We start from the raw sequence: 20,306 nt of genomic DNA on the forward strand, positions 1-20,306 counted from the left end.
ACTCTGTGATGTTTTAAATCCCTGAATCTGAGCCAGCAAAGTTCAGCTGTGACCCCAGCTCTCCGGTTGACCTTGAAAAGCGCTTGAGTTCCTAAAGCCTCAGCTTCCCCATCTGCAATATGAGGTGTGTTAAGTCGCTTTAGTTGTGTCTGACTCTTTGTGACCCCATGGACTGTAGGCCGCCAGACTCCTCTGTCTATGGGATTCTCCAGGCAAGAATACTGGAGTGGGTTGCCATGCCCTCCTCCAGGGGGTCTTCCTGACCCAGGGATCGAACCTGTGTCTCTTATGTCTAACCTGCATTGGTAGGCGGGTTCTTTACCACTAATGCCACACGGGAAGTCCCTGCAATATTTTAGAAGGTTTAACTTTGAAAGAGCTTCATGTTCATTAACGATTTTACCTCTGATAACAGTGGCTTTAATGTTGCTGGTGCTTGCCCTGTGCTAAGCTCTTTGCATCCCCTGATAACACTAACAAGGCCAGCACTGTTACTGCCCCCACCCATTTTACAGATTAGGAAACTGAGGCACAGGGAGAGTAAATTACATGTCCCAGGTCACAAGATTAAGTAGTTCAACGGTGATTCAAATCTGGTGCTTTAAAATTCCTTCCTTCCTACAAATATTTATTGAATAACTAATAAATGCTACAGAATGGGGATTCACTGGTGAAAAAATCTGTATGGTCCCCACACTTGTGGGTTGTTTAAAATTGTGGAGCTGATAGATAATAAGCAAGCAAATCCCTAATTTATGTATAACCACAAGGTGGGCAAATGCTCTGTAGGACTTGTCCATAGACACACTGCTAAGAAGCCCCCTTCACTTCTCTGAGTCTTTATGTGCAAGGATGAGAACACTGCTGACCTCACAGAGTAGATGTAAGGATTACATGACTTGCATAGGTAAAGCACTTAGTGTCTGGGGACTGCTTAGTACTTGGACTTGGTTATTGCCATGGTACCTTCAGATCCAGAGAAGAGACCAGGACAAGCCTGCCATCATTTCTCTCCCACCCTGTTGGGAAGTGTGGAGGACTGACTTTTGCTGATATCCATCTTATCCACCCTGGCCCCGTGCATCCTGCCCAGTCTGTTTCTGCTTCCATGCCTTTGCTCAGACTAGAACCCCAGTCCCAAAGACCCTTTCTCCCCTTGACCTCCTGAAGAACTCCTATTCATCCTTCAAAACCCCATTCAGACATCAGGTCCTCTGGGAAGCCAGCCTGGACATGCTGAATCCCCCACCCCCACCCTCAGATGAGACACTGATACCTTAGCACCCCACGCCACTATTTCCTGTCTTCTCTCCCAAGGATCTTGCCCTTGGGAGATGTGTGTGTAGGCAGCTCTGCCTGACACACACCCAGCAGAGGGTCTGGCACAGATATGGTGCTCAGTGAAGGCTGGTGACAGGATCTGGGCTCCCAGGGTCTGGGTGCTTGGGAGAGACCTGGTGCCTCAGGAGGTAGGTTCGCACCTGGCGGGGTCCCCTCCCACATAGGCACCTGTGGACTGGAAGACGCCGGGGTTGCAGAGGCAGTATCGGGAGGCGAAGGTCTCCATCATGCGGTCGATCTTCTGGGCCTCACCTGGCAACCGGAAGCTCCACAGGAATTGTCTGGGGTCAGGGAACAGAGCCATGGGCAGTGGAGGTGGAGGGCTCTCAGAGGGGGTAAGAGGGCCCCCCATTCCTCCCCTTCAATAAACTGCTCTGCCTCTCTCATGCTTAGTCTCTTTATCCTGTAAATGGGAGACTCTGCACCTGACATCTAGACTAATGGGAAGGGTCAGTGGAATTTGTGCTGTGAGCACCAAGTCTGCAGGAAGGATCCAAGAAATGCCTTTTCTTCTAGAATATAGGAGGTTAGTGGACACTCTTCTCTGCCCATCTGTGGCCTAGCACCATTTGTGGCCCAGTCCACCCCAGCCCATGAGGGGACCAATGCGGATTCTCAGGTTCTAAGGCCTCTCTCCACCTGGCCACTGGGCTCTGGGATCTGTGGGACCCTGGGGAGGTTGTCTTTCCTTGGCTGAGCTTCCTTTTCTTGGAACTGAATGATATCCACAGCTTCCAACTGAATTCGCCAAGGTCAAGGGCCATGCCTGCTCCTCTCACATCTCCTGCTGAGGCTTGAACACTGGGACTGTGTTTTCTGAGCCAGTGCCTGCTCAGTAAAGTCTTGTTAAATGAGTGAGAGAATGAAAAAAATGAATAAATGAACGAATGAATTTTGGAGACTTTCAACCTACCCCTCTCCTTTAAAAAGCATGAGAGTTGGAGGGAAGGCCACATTGCTTAGATAGTGGTGGCTTTTTCCTTCTCTGCCTTGCAAACTCCTAATCATCTGTCCAAACCTAGATCAAATGCCCCTACTCAGGAGATGATTTTCCAGACATCATCTGCAGCAGCAAGACTTACTAAACCCTTACTATGGATCAATTCTAAGCACTTTCTTACTTAGTCCTCACCACCCTGAGGTTGGTGTTGTTATTAACCCCATTTTACAGATAAAGAAACTGAGACACAGAAAGGGTTTTTTTGTGTGTATGTCACTTTCCCCAGGGGTGAGTAGCAGATATAGGGTGTGAACTGTGCAGTCTAGCTCCAGAGTATGTGCTCCTTACCCATATATATTAATGCCTCCCATCACTATAAAAATGAGTAGCAAAAATAATATCCTAATTAGAAAATGATAAGTAATAATAAATGTAGTACACACCAAGCTGTATTAATAAAAGAAATAAAATAAGCACTAATTCAAAAATCAGTGGGAATAGCAGTCATAATAATAGTAATAATGATTAAAATGATTCAACATTATTATAATAATGATATAATCATTAGTAGTAGTAGTAGTAGTAGTAACAAGCCAGGTGCTGATTCAGGCAGTCCATGCCTGTTATCTCATTTAACCTCAGCTCTCTTTGGGGATACTGTCATCAATTACTTCTATTTATTTATTAAAAACAATTTTTTGGCCGCACTGCACAGCTTGCAGGATCTTAGTTCCCTGACCAGGGATTGAACTCAAGCCCTCAGCAGTGAAAGAACTGAGTCTGAACCACTGGATCCCCAGGGAATTCCCTCTTTAATTAATTCTTGAGCCTGATGCTTTGTTTGTGCTGTTAGCCATGTGGATGATGGTTCCCCCAACACCCCTCCAACCCCTTGGGAATCAGGCCCCTGCCCCCTGGACCACTCACCTGAGGGCCTGGACGAGGTTGAGGTTAGCAAACTCATGGCAATCTACAAAGGCCTGGAGGACCTGCAGGTTGATGGGGTCTCTGGAGAGGAGACAGAAGGGAGGGTGGGACACATTTGAGCATTTGTACCCCCTTCTAGAGGGGTTGAGGTGGGGGAGGCTGAGGAGGGGAGAGACATCCTCCTTCTGAATCCAGCCACACTCTGGTCTGTTCACATGTTTGACCCCGCATCACCGTCCTCTCACCACGATCTGCACACCCATGTCCTCCCACTCACAGCAGACCCCGCCACACCCTCCTGGCTTACCAGCACTGACCTCAGTCAGGATGGGGGCTCTGGATTCGGAGTGGCCTGTGTTGAGTCACATTCTGTCTGGGTGACCCCTCACAAACCACCCAACCTCCCCAAGCCCCGGTATTCTCATCTGTAAAATGGAGAGAACCATGTCCACCCCTACTTCCTCTGTCTTCTCAGATCTGAAGTCAGAAAGCCCTGCCCTTCTTGCCAGCTGCATTCCTGGCTTGCTCAGGAGAAGGAGAGTGTTATCTGAGATGCCTGGGAGAGGGGGTGCTGGCTTGCTGGCCCAGCTCCGTACCTGTCCTCTACGGTTTATGCCCTCCCCCAGCAGCCAGAGGGATCCCCTCAGAGTACCCCTCGGCCCAGTACCGTCTCAGGGATCCCCACCTGTCACTGACTACTTCCTCCCACCCTCCATCCTTCTACTCCTGTCTCACTGGCTTGTTGTTCCTTCAGCAGGCTTCTGCCCCAGGGCCTTTTCATGTGCTGTTCCCTCTGCCTGAAATGCTCTTCCTCCAGAGCCACACTGCTTACCTTCTCTAAATTTCAGTCAAAGGTCACCTTCTCTGTGAGACCCTTTGTGTCCACACTATTTAAAGTCACAGTCTTTGAAGCACGGTTCTCAGAACTTTCTCATCTCCCTTTCTTGCTTTGTTTGTATTCCAAAGAACTTTTAATTTTTTCTAACTTATTTTACATATTTTGGTACCTGTCTTCCCCATTAGAATGTACCTTCCCTGATGGCAGAAGCTTTCTTCTTTTTAATTGAAGTATAGTTGATTTACAACTGTGTTATTTTCAGGCGTACAGCAAAATGATTTGCATATATATACATAAATATATAGGGACTTCCCTGGGGGCTCAGATGATAAAGAGTCTGCCTACAAAGTGAGAGACCTGGGTTTGATCCCTGGGTCGGGAAGATCCTCTGGAGAAGGAAATGGCAATCCACTCCAGTACTCTTGCCTGGAAAATCCTGTGGACGGAGGAGCCTGGTAGTCTACAATCCATGGGGTCGCAAAAAGTCGGACACGACTGAGCGACTCAACTTTCACTTTCACTTTTCACACACACACACATATATATATTCTTTATTTTCAATTCTTTTCCATTGTAGTTTACTACAAGATATTGAATATAGCTCTCTGTGCTACACAGTAATTCTTTGTTGTTAATCTGCTATGTATGGTATTGTGCATCTGTTAATCCCACACTCCCAGTTTATCCCCACCCCCGCCCCTGGAGCTTTGTCTTGTTCACTGGTATAAACCCAGGACTTAGAACACTGCCTGGTGCACCTAGTAAAGATAGCACTAAGTCGTGTCCGACTCTTGCCATCCCATGAACTGTAGCCCGCCAGGCTCTTCTGTCCATGGGATTCTCCAGGCAAGAGTACTGGAGTGAGTTGCCATTTTCTTCTCCAGGGGAACTTCCTGACCCAGGAATTGAACCCAGGTCTCCCACGTTGCAGGCAGATGCTTTACCGACTGAGCTATGCAGGAAGCACAGTAGATATTAAAAATATCTACTTGTTTTCTAAATGAATGAAGGAAGGAATGAAGGCAGACATGCTTTGGTTCAAGGTCTGGAAGGAGAGTGGTCACTTAACCTGCTCAAGCCTCAGGAGTTACGACTTTCCTAACATGCTTCATTCCTTAGTTACCTGCACACACGACCCACCCCTCACACGTACCTGTGCACACCTGCACATCCTCATTCCCTGCCTTCCTAAGGTCCCACCCTCCTTACCTCTCTCCCAAGTAGGTGCCAATGGCTGTCTTGTTGAGTCCCTCGCCCTTGTACAAGAACTGGGCGATGTCCTGGACGTCGGGGGTCAGCAGCTTGTGCTCAATGAGATACTGGATGCCCTGGAGGTGGTACACAGAGCCTGTGAGCAGCCCCCACCCAGCGGCTGGCCTGGGAAGGGAGAGAGAGGGAGCCCCCGTGGCCAGAGCCCTGGGGCCTGGAATTCTAGCATTGGCACAGCTTGTTCTGGGAACTTGTGACCCTCCTTAACTGAAGCTGCCTTTGTAAGGTGATGAGTTCCCCATCAGCAGAGGTGTGCAAACAGACATGTGTTCCTGCCATGAACCAAGTTCATGCCAGCTGCTCCCCCAGACCCCCCTCAGTCTGCCACTCTCTGATCATATGCTTTGATGATTCGGTGAATTTATAATTTTAAAATTGAATGATTCAGCTTAATGTTTGTATTATTTAAAAACAGTGTTTCACTTTTTTCTCACGAGTAATCTATGTCCATTGTATAAAAATTAGGGAAAAACCCAGCTCAATCAAAAGGAGAGGAAATTGCTACGGCTCGGAGGTAGACACCCCGGCAGTGCCTTTCCTCCCCTTGCTGTGTGAAAATGGGAGTGTGCCTTGCCCCGCTTTTCGGATTTGACAATATCAAAACATCTCACCTCACAACCCAGGCACTCAAAGTCTGTCATTCTAATTTTAGGAGTTGGAGGGTTTGGGCTCTGGTTTCCTGTGATGAGGCCTTTGCATCCCTGTTCCTTTTGGAGAAGAGGCTGCTTGGAAGAGTGGGGATAGGCTGTGGAAGGCTCTGTGTGACAGGTAGATGGCCCAGGGGACCCCTCAGAGGCCCCTCTCTGAGGGGCACTCAGGCAGGAATGTGAGTGTGTGTGTGTGTGGTCTGTGTGGTCCACATGGATGAGAAGGGGTCCGTTTCTGTGTCTGGGAACACAGGAGATCTGTGATGCTGAAGAGGCAGCCTTCTAAACCAGAGCAGTAAATTTCCAGGGACCCTATGGCTGCCCAGACCCCACTTCGGCGTGTCAGCTGTGGCTTCCTCTGCCTCGGTTCCTGCAGGAAAGGAGCCCAGCTGCCACCTAGCTGGGCGAGGGGTGGGGGCTGCGGTTGCTCTGAGGCCAGTGGGGGTGGGGGTTAGACCATAGCTGAGATCTGAGCATTCAGGGCTCTATGCCAGCCTCTCAGGACAGGCTGCCTAAGCTGAGCAACTAAAAGACACTTCCAGAGACTGAGCCCCAGAGTCCAAAGGCCCAACCACTCACAGACTAGGAGACAGGGGCCCAGAGTCATGGGACCCCAAGTTCAAAGACATCACAGAGCCCCCATCATCCTCCTGGCTCCCACCTTAGGCCTCGGGGCTACTTGGCTGTGGGGTGGCGGAGCCCCCAGCCCTAATGGTGTGGGGGCACTGGACAAGATGCTGAGCCCAGCGGGGCCTCAGTTTCCTCCTCTGGAAAGTAGGTAATTGTGTTGGTTGAGGGGAAGAAGGAGACACTGTGGCGATGCCCAGCGTGCAGCTCCCTTGACCCACCCAACCCGAGCCCCGCACTGCCCACCTTCATGGGGTCCATGTTGAATTTCTTGCGCCCGATGCACAGCTCTTTCTCCCTCTGGGCCATGCGGCTGTAGATGGAAAGACATCAGCCTGGACACCCCTGGACCCCAGGGCACCCTTCCAATCCCCAAGGATGCTTTCCTTGGCTAGAGCCAGCATTCCTTAAGGACCTCCAAGTGGGGTCAGAGTCACCTGGGAGAATGTGAGAAATGCAGGGTCTGGACCCCTTCCTGAGCCAGGAAACCCAATTTCCAAAGGGCTCAGTGCCAGCATTTTAACCAGTTCTGAAGCTGTGACCTGGGGAGCCAGAGATGCTCCCAGGGGAGAGGATTTAGAAGGGCTTGGAGTGGAAGCAACGTAACAAGGAGGCTGGTGGGTGGGGTGGGGGGTGGGGAGGAGAGCATAAGCTCTGGAGCCAGACTCCTGGTGCAAATCCCACTCAGGGGGAGTCACTTCATCTCTCTGGGACTCAGTTTCCTCTTCTGTAAAATGGGGTGTGACTCCACCCCTGGCATCCCAAGCATTGTTGAGAGGTTAAAGCATTGAAAACAACGGGTGGTAGGAGCTGTGTAAATATTATGTTCTTGTCATTGTTGGGGGCTGAAGCAGAGGATCTAGAGACATGGGGGCTGTGCACGTGTGTGTGTGTGTGTGTGCATCTGTGTGCATCTGTGTGCATGTGTGTGTATGTGTGTGCATGTGTGTGCACGTGCATCTGTGTGCATGTGTGTGTTTGCATCTGTGTGCACGTGTGTGTGCATCTGTGTGCATGTGTGTGTGTGCATCTGTGTGCATGTGTGTGTGCATCTGTGTGCATGTGTGTGCATCTGTGTGCATGTGTGTATGTGTGCATCTGTGTGCATGTGTGTATGTGTGCATCTGTGTGCATGTGTGTGCATCTGTGTGCATGTGTGTATGTGTGCATCTGTGTGCATGTGTGTGTGCATCTGTGTGCATGTGTGTATGTGTGCATCTGTGTGCATGTGTGTGCATCTGTGTGCATGTGTGTATGTGTGCATCTGTGTGCATGTGTGTGTGCATCTGTGTGCGTGTGTGTGTGTGTGTGCATCTGTGTGCATGTGTGTGTCCTGCTTGGAAGGTGGAGATCAGAGGCATCAGAGAAATGAGGCTGACAGGGGCAGGGTGGGGATCTTCTGAGACACCAAACATAGAGTCAGTGCCCTGAGGCCCCTAGGGGTTATGAATGGACCAAACTTCTCATTGCACAAGTAGGGAACTGAAGCCCAGAGAAGGGAGAGGACCAACCGCAGGTTACAGAGACAGGGGGTGTCTTCCCACAGAAGGGGTGGAGTGGATGACACCCATGGGTGGGGTGGGGTGGACCAGCTTTGGCCTGACCATAGGCGTGGCTTCTGTTCCCATAAGGCCTTTGGCTTCCTAGTCCTCATCCTTGGGGCTGAGTTTTCCTCCTCCCTGACCCTCCCTAGAATCCTCCTGGGCAATGATTGGTCAGGGGCAGGGTCAGGTGGGCTGGGAGAGACTTGGGGTGGAGGAGGCAGGAGAACGGGGATTGATACTGAAGAGAGGGGACAGTCTGGAAGCAAGGACCAGACCAGACCAGAGGCTGGACTGTCAGAGCTGCCGCGTTCCTATTTCACCCCAGAGCCTCCCCTCTGGGGGTCTGATCCCTGATTTCACCAGGGCCTGGGCTCATTCACTCTCATGACATGTGACATCTTTGAGAAAACACCGTGGCAGCTTCCCTGGGTCCCCGGCCGGCCCCTCACCTCTCCTCTGCTATCTCGAAGCAGTCGATTTGGGCAAACACATCTGCGATCTCATCCTTCAGCTTCTGTGGAGTGGCAGGGGCATTATGAAGAGTGAGAGTCAGGGGGTGGAGGCCAGGACAGAAAGGGCTTCACAGCCCTCTCCGTCACACCCCCACCCCAACACAACCACTCCCACCCTGGGCGTGACTCCCAGACCTCTGTCTTGAGCTGTCACTAAGGCTCCCTCCGCAAGAAGATCCCTTTTCCAGATGTCTCTTATCTTCAAAATCCAAAGCCAAGGTTACTGCCTCTGTTTATATCTAATTCTCCCGGGGCTCCTGTCTCAGGGTGAGGGAGTCCCCAGTCCGCACTCTATTTCCAGTCTTCCTATCTTTTGCCTCTGCTGCTCTAAAGTGTCCTGCCCTGAGTCAAACCTTCCCCACAAGCCCTCCTCCTCCCAGCTGCCATTTTTCTGAAGCACAGCTTGGTGTCTGCCCTTCTTCCGCTCAAACTCTGTCAATGGCTCCCTACTACCTCCGTGTCAGGAAGGACAAATTCCTGCCCTGTGATCAGGGCCCAACTCCTCTCTAGTTTCCCTCCCCCTATCCATTTACCCCGCCCTAGACTCTGTGGCCACTACAAGCCAGATTCTCTGGGTGCACCACGGCATAAGACAGTCCAGGCTCTCTTCTCGGGGACTTTGCAACTCCAGCGGAATTTACAGAAGAGGACACTGAGGCCCAGAGTGGTGAGATCACGTGTCCAACATATCTCCAGGAGACCCCCTAACTCTGCCAACAACCACCACTGGGTAGATGGGGAGTTGTGGCAGCTCATCCAGCATCCCTCTGCAGGGCAGCAGCATGAGCACCTGGCAAGAGCCCCTGAAGGCACCCCAGCCCTCCCTCTCCTCCCCCAAGACCTTGGAAGGGGTGGGGGGTGGTTCCTAGGGGTTTGTCCTGGGACCTAGGGGCAGCCTGGAACCTAGAGCTTCTAAGCCCAGTCAGCTCCTGTCCATGTGATCTTGGCCCAGTCACTAAGTGAATTCTCCACAAATAAAATGGGGGGTGGGTCCATGCAAAATTATTAATTGAACACCTACTATGCTCTGACCATTGGGCTGGGGATGCAGGGGTGGGAAACAGACCCAGGCTCCCCTTACATGGAGCTCATGGTAGAGTGGGGTTGGGATCTTGGGACAATTGAAATGACCACACAGAACATGGTCAGAGCAGTGGTCTAGAAAGAGCCTGTCAGGTGGTAGGTACTTGCTGAGGGAATGACCCCATGCCTTTGTCTTTCTCTGGAATCCTAGGTATATGCGTGGTGGGGTGGAGGGTGGGGTTCCAGCAACTACAGCCAGGGTAGACAGGGTGGCCCCTAAGAGGAGAGACATTTGAGCCAAGAATGAACTAGGAGAAGGAGGAGCTCTAAGGAGGGCTTGGAGAGTCTCAGGCAGAGGGAACTGTGAGTGCAAAGGCCCAGGGGCAGGACTGAGCTGGGTGGCTCATTCCAGGAACAGAAGCAGGGCCTGTCTCAGAAAGTTTCTGGGAATCAGATGAACTAATGTCTGAGAGCTGATGAGGTGGCAAAGTGCTAGGCAGTTATTGGCGTTATCTTGACTAAATGGTCTATATGTTAGGAGGGTGGAAGCTGAGGCCCAGGGTGGGGATGAGACCAGATGGAGGCCATGCAGGTGGGGCTCTGCACATAGTAGGTGCTTAATCGATTGCTCCCTTTCTCTGCCCTGCTCTCCTGGCTCTCCCTGGGCCCTGGAAGCTGAGCCAGGAGTGGGGAGTTCCCTTGCAAATTCTGTCCTTCCCACTCCTAAGGGCCAAGGCCAAAGCTCTGAGTGGGCTGGAATCTAGACCTGCTCTTGGTCCTGGCTGGGTCAGGAGCAAGTAAGAGTGTTTGCTGATGTGTGGGCGTGGTTCAAGGGCATGAACACACGTGTGGACAAAAGCGTGTGTATTGTGAGCTGAGTGTGAGCACACCTGGATGTCCTCCAGAAGCTGCTTCCGGTGCCATTTGATCTGCTGCAGCTCCTCCGCCTCCCCGCTGCTCAGCTCCCCTGGGTCTGGAGAGAGAAGAACTGGTGGTCCCCTGGCTCGTTTCCAGCCCTCCCCTCCATCCCTCAGCTCCATCCCGAACCACCCAGCTGTCTCTCATTTCCCCAGGGCTCTTTTCCCTCCAGAAACCCATGACTTGCTTGCCCTCTTCACCCAGGCCTCGGCTGAGATGCCACCTCCTCCACGAGGCCTTCCCTGACTGCTCTGTCTAAAGCAGTTCTTGCCCCACCCTCGCCTTCCACCAAGCTTTTTGTTTCTTTTGCCCCTCTGGGTACAGACTCGCTCAGACTCGTTCAGCCCTCTGTTTACTTGCATTGCTTGTGTTCTACTCATTCCACTCAACCCCATGACAACGGGCACTTCAATAATTTTGCTCATTGCCATATCCTCAGCACCTAGCATGGGGCTTCCTCAGTGGTGCTAGTGGCACAGAATCCACTTGCCATTGCAGGAGACACGGGTTCAATCCTGGATCCGGGAAGATCTCACATGCCACGGAACAGCTAGGTCTGTGTGTCACAATTATTGAGCCTGTACCCTAGAGCCCATGCTCCGCAACAAGAGAAGTCACCGCAATGAGGAGCCTGAGCATCACACCTGGTGAAAAGCCTGCACGGCAACAAAGCTCAGCCGAGCCAAAAAATAAACACATTAAAAAAAAAGAAAAGAATCCACCGGCCAAAGCAGGAGGCCCAAGAGATGAGGTTTCGATTCCCAGGTCAGGAAGATCCCTTGGAAGAGGAAATGACACCCCACTCCAGTCCAGCCTGGAGCATGCCACAGGCAGAAGAATCTGGTGGGCTATAGTCCGCAGGGCCGCAAAACATTGGACATGACTGAGCACACACACACAGCACCTAGAAAGAGCCTGACATAGCAAGTCCTCAGTGCCATACTTGCCAGAGGCATTCATCCTTCGCTGTAACTTTATTTCTTTATCGGATCATGTATCTCTCATCTATTCGTATATTTATGTGACCAGGAGGTGACAATCATTTTCCCTGATATCCCATTGGCCAGCTGTTGTCACATGTCCACAGGTACCTTCAAGAGAGGCTAGGTAATGAGCCTTCAGTAGGGCGGTCCTGATATCATTACTATAACAATGAGGAAACTGGATTTGGGGGGACATTTCACTCAAGCTCAGAGAGGTGAGGTGGGCTGGCCAGGGCTCCAAAGGGGCAAGTTGCTGCCAAGGTGGGACTTGGGTTGGGATGACTACAGTTCACCTGGAAATGAATGAAAGGAGACACGGGTGCTCCAGTGTCCCGTGCAAGGTGCTTATGACCATTTCCCTACCTGGGGCAGCTGACCCACCTCTATTCACCCTGCTCTGCTTTCTGTCCCATAACACTCTCCTGGTCAAAATCTCCGTGGAATCTTGATTCCTTAGAGGAGAAAATCCTCGTCCTGGTCCTGGGGCCTCCACAGTCTCCCAGGCCTCTCTAGCCAGCCTTGTTCCCCACCATTCTCAACAAGAGCCCGCCAGTGCAGCCTGCCCCCAGATGGTCTAACAGTTTACTTCCCCGCCTTGGCCTCTACAGCTTCTCCACCCTAGGATGCCTCTTCTTGTCTGTTCATCCAAATCCTCTTGACTCTCGAGGCTTCACTTCGGGAAGTGCCTGATCACATTTCTTAAAGGTTTTGCAAGTACAGACGTGATCCCTTCCAAATAAAAGCAGAGAGAATATCAAGGGATCCCTTTCCCGACATCCCCCTTCTGTCAACTGAGCAGCTATTTTGGACTTTGAGATGTCAGCTGGGTATCGAGATGGCACGGCATCAGGCTAGAAGGAATCTGGGCTCCAGGCATCCATATGGAGAAGAGTCATCATGTTCACCTCCACCAGCTACCCCTTGGACTTTTCAATGAGAGAGATAAGTTTTGAGGATGTCTCAGTCACTGTTATTCTGAGCCTTTTTGTTACATCAGCCAAACATGAAATAACTAATACAGTGTCCTTGTCTCTGAAACATGAACCATAACCTAGAGGGTGGTTGTCAGGATTAAAAATGCTGACTTTTGCCAAACACTCTGAGTATGTGACATATGGTAAGGGTACAACACACATATAATGGATGCCACGTTGGGCCTCCCAGTTCTCCCTTGCAGGACCAAGGCACCCACTGCCTCAGTGGCTGGGTGTGGGTGTGTGTAACCTGCTGAGGACTCACAGCTGAGTCCCTCCTCAGAATTTACCTCAGCCCCAATGGAGCTGCCTCACCCACGGATACACTGCTCCCATAGGGCAGTCACTATATAAAAAGTCAAGGCCTCTTGCCTGGTTTGTGGACCAAGCCAGTTTTTAGACCCAAGCCCTGTTGACTGAAGGAGAGGCCAAGCCCCGAGAAGGAAGACTTCTGCAACATTGCAGCAAGTATATATGGTAATGATCCCCTCATCAAGCAGCCAAGATGGATCTGTCTGACCCACCAAGTGATAAAGTCAAGTGAGCCCAACAGCAATCCTTAGAGACAGAAGGATCCAGTAAGCCCCAGGGACAGATGACCCAGACCCCCATGCCATCCACTGCTGTTATACCTGGTCCCTCAGCTCATACTATGTCTTCACGGATGGGTCCTTAGGTGACCAAAGGAGAAACATGCTGCACTTAGTTCTGGGATGGATGGCTCAGGTTACAAGTAAAACTGAATAGCTAATGAACTACAACCCTGCTCAAGGTGTTCCAGAAGGACGATGGTGAGAAGTCCTTCCAGTAGGCAGAGCTTTGGGCAAGGCATTTATTTCATGTGGAAAGAGAAGCAGTGTGACGTGAGAATATACATGCATTCATGAGTAGAAGAAGGTGCCTTGACTGGTCAGAAAGAAGGAAGACTGAGAACAAAAAGGCCTGGGGAAGAGGCAAGTGGGTGGCCCTATGGCAGTGGGCAGAATGTGAAGATTTTTGTAAACACACTGATGTTCCCCAGGAAACCACCACCACAGAAGAGTCACTAAATCACCAGGCAGAGAGAATGACTCAACCAGTTGACAGCAGCCAGTCTCTGCCTGGCTAGCCCAGTGCTGGTACCATGGTACATGGATGAAGCAGTCTTGTGGCCTCTTTGGAGGCTCTGTGTGGACCCACTCATCCAGGGTCCCCAAGCTACTGCCACTATTCCATATCAGACCGGCCAGCAACCCACTGTTTTTCGACAAGACCAGCCAGCAACTTGGCAGCAAATCTTTTACACTGGATCCCCCATTCTGCTTATGGTGGCTTTTCCTGCCCACAGAGCATGGACCAACACTGCTATCCAAGGCTCAATCTGCTGACCCAGAATGCTGTGAAACATCCCACTGGACCAAGAAGCCTTCTTTACACTGAAGGAGATGGGGGAGGAGCATGTGGCCTAAGGACCCAGTGGTCCTCTCATACATTTCATCACTGGGAGATGCTGGCCTGATGGAGTGATAGAGCAGCCTGTTGAAGATGCAGCTGAGCTGTCAGTTGGAGGTGTTAAACCACTCGGATGAGGCACCATCCTTGAAGATGTACTACACACCCTAAATCAACGACCATTAGATGGTGCTTTGACCCCAAGAGGTAATCTACTGGGATTCATGAACCAGGAGTGGTACCGTCCTTCTAGTGACCCACTTGGGAGTTTTCCTCTCTCTCCCTGCATCTATGAGGTCTACAGATCCTGGTTTGCAAGTGGGAGTGGGGTGGAGGTGAGGGGAGGCAGCATTTACACCAAGTGGCAAAGCAAGCATCTCATTAACCTCTAAGTGGATCTTTCTCAGTTTAAGACACGGAGACCCAGAGAGGTGAAGTGACTTGCTCTGGGTCACACAGCCAGGAAGTGGTGGTGCTGGCATCAGAACCCTAGTTTTCCCACACCTAAGCCTCCATCCCAGGAGAGGTAGATTCTGCATGCCTTTGGAAACATGCAGGGATGGACAGAGTGAGGGGCCATCTTCATGGAGACTGGGGCGGGGCCATGGTCACTGCAGGGGAGGCCGTGCTAGAGACTGCGACCTGGAACTCCTCTGTCAGGAGTGGAGGGAGGCTGAGCTCCACAGTGGAAAAACCCAATCGCTTCTAGTTGACTTTGGGGTGAAAGATCAAGCTTTCATGTTTTGTTTGTTTGCTTTTCATTGTTTTCCTGTTGGCAGGGGCTTGTGTCCTGAAGGCCCGTTTCTCATCCAGGGTACACCTGCTGATGGAAGCCAAGTAAATTCCTGACTGGCTGCTTGTCAGGTAGAAGCCAGGTAGGAATTCCACGCTTCTGTGGATGCTCCCCAAGGTAGATGGTCAAGGATGAGCCACTGGGATCCCGTGGCTGGGTGCCATGCTGACTTCTCCTCTCTTCCTATGGGGTCTCATTAATACCCCCTCTCCTCCTGGGCCAAGGAATCACACCCATACCCTCAGCTCCAACTCCTTGCCCTAAGCTTCAGACCCTTCCACCCCTCTTGTGTCCTGACCATCAGCTTATTTGTCACTGCAACTAAAGCAGAACTCCTAGAATGTCCCCTCAACCTGGCCTTCTTTCTGAGTTCTCAAGCTATGGGAATGGCTCCTCAGATACCCTGGCCAGAACCCCAGGAAGCACCTTGACACACACATCACTCTCACCCTCGTGTCTCCTTCATCACCAAGCCCTGTTTATCTTCTTTCTGTTTCCATAACCTCCACCCTCACCCAGACGCTGGACTACTCTCTCCAGATAACTTAGAGCCTCCTGAAGCCTCCCTGCCTCCACTCTGTCCCTCCCATCCAGTCTCCCATGACGTCCCATTGTCCAGTGGCTAAGACGCCACACTCCCAATGCAGGGAGCCCAGGTTTGATCCCTGGTAAGGGAACTAGATCCCACATGCTTCAACTAAGAGTTCGCATGCTGTGTCTAAACATCCCTAATGCAGCAACCAATACCTGGCATAGCCAAATAAATCAATATTAAAAAGAAGACCCCGTCTTACCTGGCCGACACTCATCTCACACTGCACCCACCCCTGCCCTTGGCCTGAGGGCCTCCTGGCTGCTCTTTCCCTCCACAGGCCTTTGCACATTCTGTTCCTTGGTTCAAGAATGCCCTTCCTTCTCCTCCCTGCCTAGCAGCTCCTATTCATTCTTTCCATCTCCTCTGGGGCCCTCCTGTGCTCCATCTGTGCACCACCAACCCCCCTATCCCTGCAGCAAATCTAGGATCTTGCTCCACAAACAAGCCAAGCTGCTGGCAAAGGAAAGACATGCTGGTTGAGCACCTACTGTGTTGCAGGCCCTGGGCACTCCAGGCTCTTGCCATCCACTATCTTGTTTGATCCTGACCCCCACTCTGGAGTCGGGTATTTCTAAATCTCATTCTATAGATGAGGCACCGGGGGCTCAGAGAGGTTAAGTGACCTGCCCAAGGGGACACAGCTGGAAGGTGGCAGAGTTGTGGCTCACACCCTAGCCCATCTGGGGCTCTGGGGCCACAGCTTTGATACCCATCTTGACACCCGTCTTCTGCATCCAGGCATCTCTGTGCAGATTGTCAAAACCCCCTCAAGACGCTAAGTGTGGGTCTTCTGACTCAGAACTGCTGACCGCCAAGGAGGATGAAGACAAGGTGCAGGGTGATGTCTACAGCCTGAGCCCCCTTCTCTTTTTGGGTAAAAAAATAAAACGAGGCCAACATCATAGAGCTGGGGAAAGTGCTATTTTTTTCCACCTGGGAGAGTGGAATGACATGGGGTAGTGAGAGGTTATTTATTTAAAAAATTTTTCTTTTAAGGCTCAATTTTGTTTTAATGATTTAAACTTTTTGGCCACATGGCATGTGGGATCTCAGTTCCCCGACCAGGGATTGAACCCATGCTCCCTGCTTTGGAAGTACAGAGTCTTAACTATTGGACCGCCAGGAAGTCCTGCCTTTTTATTCATGCAGCTCTTTTCATGGTTTGGCAGGTGTGTTCCTGAACTTTCTCAAGCCACTGTCCCCTTCTGTCAGGTCCTGACCCCAACAGCTGGCGGCTGGCCAAGTACATCTAAACCCCCTCCAACCCCGAAACAGTGCTGACCGCCCCGAACCTGCTGCTGTCCTCACGTGGTGGACAGGGGCCTTCTGACCCTTCACCTATTTGCTTAAAAGTGGGGATTTCTCCCCATTTCAGAGCTGAGAACACTGAGGTTCAGAGAGGGTTACAAGGGCACAGCCTGAGAGGGGTCACTGCTGATTCCAATTCAGGTGATGATGAAGTTTCAGGCACTGGTGTGGCTCGTGGGAGATGGATTTTTAATAATAATAAAAATAGTGATGATAATGATAAAAAACACAAGAACATTAAAATATTAGTAACAACTGCTGCTGCCAAGAGATCTGTTTACTCCTCACTGGGCTGTAAATCCACACCTCCGGGAGGCCACCCTCACCAACGACTCCCCCTCACCAAGCTGGGCTGTCCCCCCAGCCCCCGCCCCGCCTCTCGTGTTCCAGGCCCAGGCTGGCTGAGTGTGCCCAGGTGCCGCCCCAGCCAGCTCCCCAGCTCCTCTCTACTTCCCCTTTGTCCTTCCTCTTTCCCAGCATATTTTTAGAAATCTGCTCATAGCCCCACTTCCAGGACAGCTGGACCCGCTTCCCCTTTCTAGGGCAGGAGGGGGTGCGATCCAGGGGCCTTGAAGGCAGAGGCTCCTCAGAATCCAGCAAGGGGATCTGGGGTGGGGGGCGGCTGGCAGAGCTACATTCGCCCCAGCCCCCAAGGTCCTGTGGGCCCATCGCATCGTGTGGCTTCCTCCCCCAGCCCAGCTGCCTCTATTTTTAACCTGCAGTCTTGCTGCACCAGCCCCACGGCTGCTTTTGGTCACACCGGGGCTTTGTTGCCCGGACCGCTCAGCGTTTGAGCAGACCCGGGGGAGGGGACCTGCGGGTATCAGACACCCACAGCTGGAGGTGGGGAGGCAGCCCCTTCGCCACCATCCCGTCCATTGTACGAGTGGGGAAACTGAAACCCACAGAAGGAAGAGGCCCATCGTGACCGCTGGCAGGTTGGTGCAGAGGGGGGAATCTGAACCAGGTCGCTTCCCTAGGTGAGGCTGGTATGACGGTGCCCACTTAGAGATGACAAACCTGAGCTCACAGAGGGAAGGTCACCAGGCTGCGAAGGAGCTCCAATAAAGACCCAGTCTGGGTAGCAGAGAAATGACCTTCCTTCCCTTCATTTCCTCCAGGAAGTCCTCCCAGATCTCCCTTGCCCTGGGTGGAAAGTGTCTCCGTCCCAGGCTGCAGATCTGCGCCCCTCTGCACATCTGCCCTGGGTCACCGTCCTGCAGGATTTTTCTTCCCCTCCCCCACATCCCAGACCAGCATCTCCCTCAGGGCTGGGCTTGTGGCCTGGTCATTGCTGTCTCCAGCATCGCACAGCCCAGGACCTGCATACCCAAGGACTGCTTATTGTATGAATGAATGAATAGATGAACTGATCAGTGGAATCCTCAGATCTTCCAAGAGACGGCCTGCAGTGACTCCGAAGGATCCCTGTCCTCCCAGGACCAGCCTGAAGCAGAGACTCACCTCTGGGCCTTCCCTGGGAGGCCCCGCCCCTCCCACCCCTCCCCCACAGCCCAGGCTAAACTGGGGCTCTTGCTCCTCTCAGATCCTGTCCCTATTCTGCCACTTATTGGCTGCCTGACTTTGGGCAATTCCATCCTGTCCTCCAGTTCACCTCTGTGAGCTTCAGTCTCCTGAGGACAACCTTCTTGCATGGTGGGGACAAACCATCCCAAAGATTTTTGTATCTGAAGATCCCAAGAATAATGGTGCAAAGACAGGTACTTGGTGGGGGGCGGGAATTACTTCACTGTCTCCTGTCACCCTCGCATCTGCTGAGTGACCTTGAGCCTGGCACTGATCCTCCTGGGGCTCCTCTTGCTCCCCTAATTGCCACTAAGAAGTTTTCACTGAAGACATGCAGTCTGTGAGCCACCTAGTCCCAAAAGCCCCCAGGAGAAGCACAGGGGTTGTGGTGAGAGTGCTGAACAGGCAGCCGGCAGGTGTGGAGTCATCCTGCCTCAGCAAGACTGCATCCCTCCTTTTGTTCCATTTGTAAATGAGGGCTTCCCAGGTGGCTCAGGGGTAAAGAACGAGCCTGCCAATGCAGGAGACTCAGGAGACATGGGTTCGATCCCTGGGTCGGGAAGATCCCCTGGAGGAGGAAGTGGCAGCCCACTCCAGTATTCTTGCCTGGGAAAATCCCATGGACAGAGAGGAGTCTGGCGGGCTACGGTCCATGGGGTCACAAAAGAGTCAGACACGACCTAACAACTGAGCACACAGGTAAATGAGGGCTGTTGAAACAGATCAGTGGTTCTCTAACTGTGTTCCCCAGAACCCTTGGGGCAAGGGGAGGCCCCGGGGGCGGGGTCAGAATGCTCTGTCTTAGGTTTTGTTTGAAGAAACGGCTCTGTTGCTAACAGAGTTCATGTCATCTGGACCTGGGGAACTGGACAGCTCCAGGCAGCCTATGTCTTCTGGAGTTCAGGCCATGCTGGAACATTCTGAGATGCAGGGCACAGAGGCTTAGTCCCAGCCCTTTCTGAGTCACAGAAACACAGCACAACACAGCCTGGTTCTGCTCTCATACCAGCTGCTCAGCCTCCTTGCCTGCCTACCAGGCAGACTCTCAGCCACAGCCCCTGCTGCTCATCCCCTGCCTCCCTCCACTGGGAAAGCTGGAGTCCTCAGCCTCCTCAGAGGCAACCATCACCCACCAGAGGCCAAACGGGCTGCAGGGTTGTTATGTCACCCAGACAGTTATCATCCTCACCAACATCATCATCCTCAACACAAACCACCTTTCTCAGTCCCACCCCAGGGCCTTTGCACTGATGATTCCTTTGCCTGGAATGTTCTTTCCCCAGAAACCCACATGGATCACCTCCTTCTCTGCTACAGGTCTCTGCTCAAACAGTGCCTCTTCTTGAGGCCTTCTTGGCCACCCTCTCCCGTCTTCCTTATCTCACTTTACTCTTCTTCATCCTGCTTGTCATCACCTGATAGCACATTCATATATGTCTGTCTCCTTCTCTGGAGTGTAAGCTCATGAGGGCAGGGGCCATGCCTGCTTGGTTTGCTGGACTCCCAGTACCTACAACACAGCTTGGCGCCTAGGCTGAGCTCATAAATATCTGTCGCCTGCTTCTGCAGGTCCCACCTGTGTTATACCTATTTATACATGCTGCTTCCTGTGAGGCAGGCACTATTACCCCCATTCTACAGAATAGGAAAGTGAGGCCCAGACAGGTCGGCCCAGGTGCTTACCTGGGTGGCACAAGTCCATTCTGAAGCCCCCGGGGGAGGGTGGCCTGCGATCCCGCAGCCCGCTGACCCCGCTGCCACTCGGGCTGCTCAGGCAGGGATGTGTCACCTCAGACACACCAGGCCCCTTCCCGTTCGCTCCGCCCAGCGCAGCGTGGGGAGGAAGTCCTGCCGCGCTGGGGTCTGGTGCGCAGGCTCTTGACGTAGCAGCACTTCCTAAAACCAGCAGAGCTTGAGTGGTGGGGATTCTTTGCATTTCGAGTGTAGGCAAGGGAGGAATAGAGGCAAAGGAGACAGAGGGATGAGAGGGTGGGTAAAAAGAGGAAGACAGTGACACAGAGAAACACACACACACAGAGACGAAAATGGTTACTGGAGGACAGAACCTCCCTGCCTATAAACTTAGGGGCTATTCAGGGGATTTCCCTC

The 20,306-nt window shown here is 52.1% G+C and overlaps 1 protein-coding gene across 1 annotated transcript in view; it reads right to left on the reverse strand.

Moving 5' to 3' along the window:
• Window positions 1-20,020, reverse strand: part of CYTH4 (cytohesin 4) — a 31,660-nt gene extending 11,640 nt beyond the window's left edge. Inside the window, exons 1-7 of the mRNA XM_070453933.1 lie at window positions 19,881-20,020; window positions 10,559-10,641; window positions 8,583-8,647; window positions 6,836-6,902; window positions 5,256-5,374; window positions 3,209-3,289; window positions 1,510-1,622 (exon numbers count right to left, since the gene is read on the reverse strand). Of these exons, the coding sequence (XP_070310034.1) occupies window positions 1,510-1,622; window positions 3,209-3,289; window positions 5,256-5,374; window positions 6,836-6,902; window positions 8,583-8,647; window positions 10,559-10,641; window positions 19,881-19,899 (547 nt within the window). The 5' untranslated portion in view covers window positions 19,900-20,020. The remainder of the gene's footprint in view (window positions 1-1,509; window positions 1,623-3,208; window positions 3,290-5,255; window positions 5,375-6,835; window positions 6,903-8,582; window positions 8,648-10,558; window positions 10,642-19,880) is intronic.
• Window positions 20,021-20,306: the final 286 nt, after the last annotated feature.

This window comes from Odocoileus virginianus, chromosome 23 (assembly GCF_023699985.2).
Source record: "Odocoileus virginianus isolate 20LAN1187 ecotype Illinois chromosome 23, Ovbor_1.2, whole genome shotgun sequence".
Taxonomy (NCBI): Eukaryota; Metazoa; Chordata; class Mammalia; order Artiodactyla; family Cervidae; genus Odocoileus; species Odocoileus virginianus.